This window comes from Pseudophryne corroboree, chromosome 6 (assembly GCF_028390025.1).
Source record: "Pseudophryne corroboree isolate aPseCor3 chromosome 6, aPseCor3.hap2, whole genome shotgun sequence".
NCBI lineage: Eukaryota > Metazoa > Chordata > Amphibia > Anura > Myobatrachidae > Pseudophryne > Pseudophryne corroboree.
In genome coordinates, this window is record NC_086449.1 from 71,908,589 (window position 1) to 71,917,365 (window position 8,777).

Here is an 8,777-nt window from a genome sequence, read left to right on the forward strand (position 1 = left end):
CTCCTGCATGTTGCAGGCAAGGGAGCTTTTTCGGCCAGCCACCCAGCAGATATAAGTCAGGTGGGTTTTTTTCTTTAAAACTTCCGCTTTAATTCTACAGGCGAACTTCCCAAAATCGCTACAGTGTCTGGATATGCAGGCTATCACATAAGGGCCTTTGTGTTCCCCACCATGAATGTATCATTATACAGCGCTGTTCCACCAGTAAGCAAGTCACAAAGGAATAGGACAACCCTGTACGGTCACTCTGAAAATAGTCATTTATTTAAAAAAAAAAAAAAAAAAAAAAAAAAAGTTTATACAAATATTCATGATACAATAAAATGTTTCTCTCTTTTGCTGATTCCAACACTTCTCGCTGTGCTCCCAACTCACACGTCAGAGTCAGGGGTTGGTGGCACTTGGAGGACATTTTCCAGTGATGCTGTTCCTCCCACAGAGATGGGCCCAACTACAAAACCTATTCATGCAGGTAGGTAGTGTTACTGGCGGACGTATGGGGAGTACTGTGACAAAGATACAAGGTCAGCAGCCAGGGAATTGTGAGGGGGAGGTATGGTCTTATGGTCCAATATGGGCAAAGCCCGGTTATATGGGAATTCAGCGCACATCAGAGGCACCACTTCATTTCAAGGAAATATGGTAATAATGTCCCTTCCAGTAACGGCGATAAATAGTATTGTAATACCTGCAAAGTTCCCGCACTGAATGGAACATTCCATGTTCAGGGCTATCCCAGGCGAAGCTCCCCCCACCCCCCCAACGAATGGAATATTCCAGTCAGATATGCTCAGACAAATTGCATGAACCGTGCGTAGACTGGAGTAAAGCTATAGATGTGAGGGGAATTATATAAGATGTGTCCGTGTGTTTGTGAGGGCAGGTCACCACTTCTTCTTATGTTCATCCATAGAGACCCCACCGGGTCCCAGCGCAACGACTAGCAGAAGTCCTCCCATGACGGACAGGGTCTGGAAGAAGTCGTACTTCAGGAAGTCGTGGAGGGGGCGGTACGATGGCACAGTCCAGAAAGCATTCTGGACCACGTTGATTACCATTAACCACAGAACCAGGGTTAGGGCTGCTAGCTTCGTCTTAAAGCCAATTGTTACCAGGATGATAAGGGTCAGCCCAAAGATGTCTTGGAAAATCTGAAAAGGATATATAAAGAATTAGTGAGGAGAACATTGCAAACAAGAAGTTTAGTAATAGGAAAAATGCCCAGGCCCGTGCCCCAACAGTCACGCATCAGTATCGGAACACAGCCAGTGCCCTACCACTTGCGCCACAGTACCGGGACCCAGCCAGTGCTCCAACACTCACATCTCAGTACCGTGACCCAGTCACTGTCCCACCACTCGCGTCTCCGTACCGGAACCCAGCCAGTGCCCCAACACTCACGTCTCAGTACCGGAACCCAGCCAGTGCCTCACCACTCGCGTCTCAGTACCGGTACCCAGCCAGTGCCCCAACACTCACGTCTCAGTACCGGAACACAGCCAGTGCCTCACCATTCACGTCTCAGTACCGGAACACAGCCAGTGCCCCAACACAGCCAGTGCCCCAACACTCACGTCTCAGTACCAGAACCCAGCCAGTGCCTCACCACTCGCGTCTCAGTACCGGTACCCAGCCAGTGCCCCAACACTCACGTCTCAGTACCGGAACACAGCCAGTGCCTCACCATTCACGTCTCAGTACCGGAACACAGCCAGTGCCTCACCACTCGCGTCTCAGTACTGGTACCCAGCCAGTGCCCCAACACTCACGTCTCAGTACCGGAACACAGCCAGTGCCTCACCATTCACGCCTCAGTACCGGAACCCAGCCAGTGCCCCAACACTCGCGTCTCAGTACAGGGCCTGGTCAATGTTACTCTCCTCAATATATGGCTGCATCTGAACTGCAGACTCCACTTATTTCTAAAACATATACAGAGGTCACCAGTGCATCACCCTCATACCGACCTAATCCTTAGCATACACCTGTATATGGAATCCAGCATTGTAGAACCACCTACAGATCACCAGAGACAGACCGTTTTCCAGCACATATACAGAACCCCCATGTCCCTCACACCAGCGTTTACTCACAGTGAAAGCGCTGGCATTGAAGTGGAGCAGGGTCATGAACATAAGGATGAGCAGCACGCGGCCTCCCAGCTGCATGTACTGACGCGGCGACGTAACCCCGACAGTGGGCACTCCAGCAAACATGGACTTCCCTTCAGAGCGGGACTCAGCCAGCAGCAGCAGGAGGCCCCCACCCAGAGCCATGTTCCTGTAAGAGAAGAGAACCAGTGACTTCTGTCTGCACCCTGGCCATCACATGAGAGAGAAGGAGAATGGAGGGAAGTAGGAGGGCAGAGAAAGAAACAGGGTTCATTAAAGGCAATCCTGGTCCAGGTATACTGGGGCCATTAAATAATGAACATGGCCCCAACCCCATTAGAGAGAGCCTCACTGGATTATTGGTGACCACTCCTAGTTCCTTCATAACCTCAGTCCAGTCACTACACCTGGAGGCTTTGTACTATGCGGTCACACTATAAGCATATGATAAGTTATGCCAGGGGACAGCCAGGAAAGTCAGGACTCTGACTGAGGCACAGTATAACCCCTTCCTGCCGTGACCTGGGAACAGCGCTGCCGGCAGAGAGGCGGTCACACTGACTGAGGCACAGTATAACCTCTTCCTGACGTGACCTGGAAACACCGCAGCCAGCAGGGAGGTGGTCACACTGACAGAGGCACAGTATAACTTCATTCTGCCGTGACCTGGGAACAGCGCAGCCAGCAGAGAGGCGGTTACACTGACAGAGGCACAGTATAACCTCTTCCTGCAGTGACCTGGAAACAGCGCAGCCAGCAGGGAGGTGGTCACACTGACAAAGGGCACAGTATAACCTCTTCCTGCCGTGACCTGGGAACAGCGTAGCCAGCAGAGCTGTGGTCACACTGACAGAGGCACAGTATAACTTCTTCCTGCCGTGACCTGGGAACAGCACAGCCAGCAGAGACGCAGTCAATCTGACAGAGGCACAGTATAACCTCTTCCTGGCGTGACCTGGGAACAGCGCAGCTGGCAGAGCAGCAGTCAGACTTAGAGGCGAGTACGGATAGTCTCTAACACTAGATTACACCACTCTCTAGTAATCAGCTAGGGGGAAACAATCACATGTATATTTACAAGGGAAACTAGCGGAAGTATCTATCATATTATACCTTTCTACTGCACGGCAGTCCCCTTTGTACAAGGCCCTTCATCCGCCCAAGGCGCGGCAATGAGGTTGTGGTGATCTGCATCAGACGTATTATACAGAGCTGTCTGCCATGGATAAGGCACATGCCAGAACAGGACTGCCGCAGTGAGGATTGGGGGAGGTGTGAGTATACAGGTCTGAATTAAGTTATAGGTTATATAGGAATATGTGATTCTGAGTCGCATCCTGCTGTGACCGCTTCTGTCATACTCACTCCTGTGACTTTATGCTAATGATGGCATCAGCCCTTATCTGGTGGATGAGCGTGCTGGAACTGAGACACAACACCACTTCCTTGTGGTTGCAACATTGAAAGCTGCCTCGTCACAGTATGTGGCCCTATGTGAGCGATTAAGCGTCTGCGTATGCAATCAGTTCACTGACAAGGCCGCAGCACTAACCTAAACACGCCCAGAAGACGGACCATCTCCATGTGCATTGTCCATTAAATTGCTGATACCGCCCATCTCAATCGCAGATGCGCCTCTGTGAGCACACGGTGTAGCGCATGCAGCGTTAAAGCATTTAGGATTATATCACTCAAGCGCATTGTGTGCAACTTAATCAGGCCCAGAGACCTCGGTATCTATGAAACAGACATAAGTGTCCTGTTTGTGACGCCAACAATGAACTGACGGGTAAGGAGAGGACAATAGGTGATCGCCAGGGAGACAGGAGAAGGGAGAGTAATAGGGAGGAGAAAGTACAGAGGGGTACATCACGCAGGCACACTTCTTATACTGACCTCATGAGAAACTTAACATCCCACAGGATGTTGTATACGATGGTCTGAAAAGAACAAAACCTCAGTTTAATATCAAAAAATTAATATAAAAGTAATTGTTAATGATCTCACAGAATCGGGCATTGAAAGAGCCTTGTTATTCCATTACATTAATACCCCTTTTCCACTAGCTCAAAAAACACGGGTAAATGCACGGGGGCTCGCATTTACCCTTGTTTTTTGCTAGTGGAGACGGCTCCCTCTGCAAAAACCCGGATCAAGCGATCCAGGAATCCTACCCGGGTAGCTTACCGGGTTGAACACGAGTTCAACCTGGTAAGCTGTGCAGTGTAAACACAAGCAGTGTCGATGCGACACGGCTCCTGTTCACAGTGTATGGAAGGGCGGCGCTGTGAGATCATGTGATCTCCCAGCGCCGTCCCCGCCGCGTCACCAGCCCGGCAATATGCCGGGTTGGTGAGTGCAGTGGGAAAGGGGACTCTGATGCGGGTCGCAGCCGAGTAGCACCCGTGTCAGGCTCCCGGCTGCGACCCGCATCACTAGTGGAAAAGGGGTATTAGTTACGTAGAGATTAACATACATTTATTTCCTATTATAGTGCGTATAGTCTTACATCATTCTTTTTTTGTAATGTTAAGTATTTAACTGGACCAGAGACATTGCGTGGTGTATAAAACATGAACTTTAGAAAATATCGTCCATAATTACAGTTCTGCCCAAAGCTTCCGCCACAAGGTGGCACTATAAGCCCTTTAATAATATATTGTGGCATCCCATTATACGCTCGGAATTTGCAGTGTCCCATAACAGAAGTTACCACGTGGTTATTTAAGGTTACTGCAGCAGGGCGGTATTTTGTCACTTTTTACTTGTTGAAGTAATTATTATACACCACCAATATATACAGAAGGAAATAATATGGAGAGACATAAAGAGATATACAGGGGGAGAAGATGCAACACATCGGGGATTGGTGGAGAGGAACAGGCGACAGTAAGCTGTATACCATCTTGGTATACATCCACTTACCTGCAGGAAGATGATTATGAAGAGTCCCAGGCAAGCGTATGGTACAAACTTCCGCGTCAGGACCAGAACACAGCCCACTGAGCGGAGAGAAACATTATGTTCTAGTACCAGGCAATAAGATAATATACATCACACATGACACTATGGGGCAGATGTATTAAGCCTGGAGAAGTGATAAAGCAGTGATAAGTGGAAGGTGATAACGCATCAGCCAATCATTACGGGTTTGAAAAAATGACAGTTAGGAGCTGATTGGTTGGTGCATTATCACTTATCACTGCTTTATCATTTCTCCAGGCTTAATACATCGGTCCCAGAGCTCCCTAATAGGGAGAAACCCTGCATCTACTATGAGGACAGCTGTGCCCCGTGGCACTTCCATGCATCCTTGGCACACCAATCCTGACCTGCCTTCTGCTACTTGCTAGGAAAAGCTGAATAAGTCTTCTGCTAATGAGATGCAGGCACATTATGCTGTTGGAGACTACAGGACCATTCCCTTCTGCATGTACTCCTGTGCTGTTCTAATACAACGCTGCCCGGCATATATCCCCATACAGGACCTGTATTCCACATTAGTCCTATGTCACCTACAGTGTGAGCTGCACTAAGCTAGTGGCTGAGATCAAATCAAGCTTGGCGGAGACAAGCCATGGGTACAGCGTATAACATGCAAGATTACAAAGACCCCATTCCAGTAGCAGCTCCTTTACTCCATCACCACCCAGAGCTTGTGAGTGAGAGAGAGAATACATACAATTAGGAAAGGAAGTAACTCCACAATAAAATCCCTTTTTCTCTTACATCCAAATTAGGGACATGGGAGCAGATGTATTAACCTGGAGAAGGCATAAGGAAGTGATAAACCAGTGATATGTGCAAGGTGATAAAGACACCAGCCAATCGGCTCCAATATGTAAATTAACAGTTAGGATCTGATTGGCTGGTGCCTTTATCACCTTGCACATATCACTGGTTTATCACTTCCTTATGCCTTCTCCTGGTTAATACATCTTCCCCATGATGAGGACATCCCAAAGCTGCCCCAAGTAGAGGGTACACCCAGAAGTTTCGTCCAAACCCGGAACCTCTGGTGGCAAAACTGTTGTCTCTGTTAAACCAGGTGGACGTGATGAGGATAAGGAGAGGTACTAGTCAGCGCTCCCCAGCTCCAAACCTCTCCGGGCTGCGGAGATAGATAATAGGAAGCCTTCCATGGGAGAAACCTTAGCTCCACCAAATCCAATGGTTCTAAGGGAGATAAAAGCTGACGGGATCCGTCACATGGTCAACAGTTACCATGGCGACAGGCAATATGTCAACATCCTCAGAATGTTGGCATGTTCACAATGTTGACATTCTCAGATTGGATACTGTAAGGCACCACCAGGAAGGGTTAGGGTCAGGCTGCGGAGTGAAGGTTAGGGTTAGGCATCAGAAGAAGGAGGGTTAGGGACAGGGGTAAAATACTCGGGATCTGGTCTCTAGGTCGACAGGGTTTCTAGGTCAACATGTTCTAGGTCGATAGGTCAAAACCTCGACATGAGTTTTTCACGATTTTTTTTTTTTTTTTAAACATTTTCATACTTAACGATCCACGTGGACTACGATTGGAATGGTAACCTGTGCCAAGCGGAGCGAGGCACCTTGCCCGAAGCATGGTGAGCAAAGCAAGCCATGCAAGGGGACACGGTGCACTAATTGGGGTTCCCGGTCACTCTACGAAGAAAACGACACAAAAAAAAAACCTCATGTCGACCTTTTGACCTGTCGACCTAGAGCCTGTCGACCTAAAGACCCTGTCCTAGTTACTGTCGACCAATAGTGGTCGACCTAGACACTGTCGACCAATAGTGGTCGACCTAGTTACTATCTACCTTCCATTCCACACCCAAATACTCACTCAATATTCTCATGTCAGCATGAAAACTACTGACCTAACATAGCACACCCAGAGCAGACTGATCCCCAGGAGCGACTGGGGATGTAAGGACGCCATGTGTGCACCACTCTGTGAACTCTGAAAAAGTGCAAGTTTCCTTTGAAATAAAACAGAGAAGACACGAACCTGCACAGAGCATGGGGGTAATTCCGAGTTGATCGCTCGCTAGCAGTTTTTAGCAGCCGTACAAACGCTATTCCGCATCCCACTGGGAGTGTATTTTAGCTTAGCAGAAGTGTGAACGGTTGTATCGCAGAGCGCCTGCAAATTTTTTAGTGTAGTTTCAGAGTAGCTCAAAACCTACCTCAGCGCTTGCGATCACTTCAGACTATTCAGTTTCGGATTTGACGTTTTCCCTGGCACGCCTGTGTTTTTCCGAACACTCCCTGAAAACGGTCAGTTGCCACCCAGAAACACCCACTTCCTGTCAATCACTCTGCGGCAAGCAGTGTGACTGAAATACATCGCTAGACCCTGTGCAAAACTGCATCGTTCGTTGTGCCCGTACGTCGCGCGTGCGCATTGCGCCACATACGCATGTGCAGAACTGCCGTTTTTTAGCCTGATTGCTGCGCTGCGAACAAATGCAGCTAGCGATCAACTCGGAATGACCACCTAAATCTCCAGACCCCGCGGGCGGGGACAGCAGTAAACAGGCCAAGCAGAAAGAAGGGGTGGGAAATAGCCTCTCCTACCAGGAGATACGAGCACAACCTGGGCCACACTCAGAGGTGCACGCAGACAGCCCACAGCGCCGATGTTCATGTAGTTCAGCGATTATTTGCTACTGTGCTTAATAATCAGAAACCCCTACAGCATCTGCGTTACCCCGAAGGTGCAGTTGTGCAAGACTCAGAAATGGAGCGGCAAAGGGATGGGTGTTCCTGGCAGATGGACTGAAGTAAACGCAAACTGGGCGCGTCAGTGACAGCTGCTGCATTCTAAGATGCTTCTACAGAGACCACGGTCATAGAATCCGCACCGGTCACGGGGCTTGTGCAAGTGCCCTTGGTCTGCAGATAGTGATTGTCTAGAACTACCGGGCGTGTTACTGTGTGCACGGGCGCTGAGAGTGCGCGTCTCAGGACTCGCAAATTCGGGTGCACACTAGTACACAAGGGGAAAGCTGAAACCGGCATTTGCAAATAACCACACCTGCGTCTATGGACACAGATACTAGGACGGAAGCGGCTGTGCCCACCTCTGAGTCAGGCCCCCTGTGCGGTAACTTCTGTCCAAAACCGGCTTCCTAGCATTGACTGATCACACTGACCGAGAAACCTTGATCTGTAAGAATCATAGCTTCTGGAACCACACTGCTAATGCCAGCTGAGCTACCTATTGCCAATAAAAGGGTCCAGTGCCATGCTGAGAAGGCCTGTGTATGACAACCTTCTCAGACATTCTGGTGTCCCCATGATCACATGTACCTACTGCTCCATGGCGACCAGGACAATTGCCCATGAGCAGAACAAAGACTGAACATCTGGTTTTGGACTTCCGGAGACTTGGGTTGCATCCTTTATTTACTATTCCTCTCACCCAGGTCTCTAACTGTACCACGGTTGCAAAAGATGGGTGGGTGACCAACAGCTTATCTAAAGGCATGGACTCTTAGCTGCACAAGCTGTTTCCCTCTCCACTGACCTCCATGCGTTTGGCCTATGGAGATCAGATTCCTCACTTTACTGAGGAACAAAACTTAATTCCTTTATGTCTGTGTATCAATAGATGAGACCATCTCTACACCTCCTTAATGACCCAAGCAGAAGCGGACAAGGATCTAATGGACCCTTCCA

At 49.0% G+C, this 8,777-nt stretch overlaps 1 protein-coding gene across 1 annotated transcript in view; it reads right to left on the reverse strand.

Annotated features, from left to right (window-relative positions):
• Nucleotides 1-275: 275 nt before the first annotated feature.
• SURF4 (surfeit 4) overlaps nt 276-8,777 on the reverse strand; it is a 64,766-nt gene continuing 56,264 nt past the window's right edge. Inside the window, exons 2-5 of the mRNA XM_063931142.1 lie at nt 5,037-5,113; nt 4,008-4,051; nt 2,094-2,280; nt 276-1,151 (exon numbers count right to left, since the gene is read on the reverse strand). Coding sequence (XP_063787212.1) covers nt 885-1,151; nt 2,094-2,280; nt 4,008-4,012 — 459 coding nt within the window. The 5' untranslated portion in view covers nt 4,013-4,051; nt 5,037-5,113 and the 3' untranslated portion in view covers nt 276-884. The remainder of the gene's footprint in view (nt 1,152-2,093; nt 2,281-4,007; nt 4,052-5,036; nt 5,114-8,777) is intronic.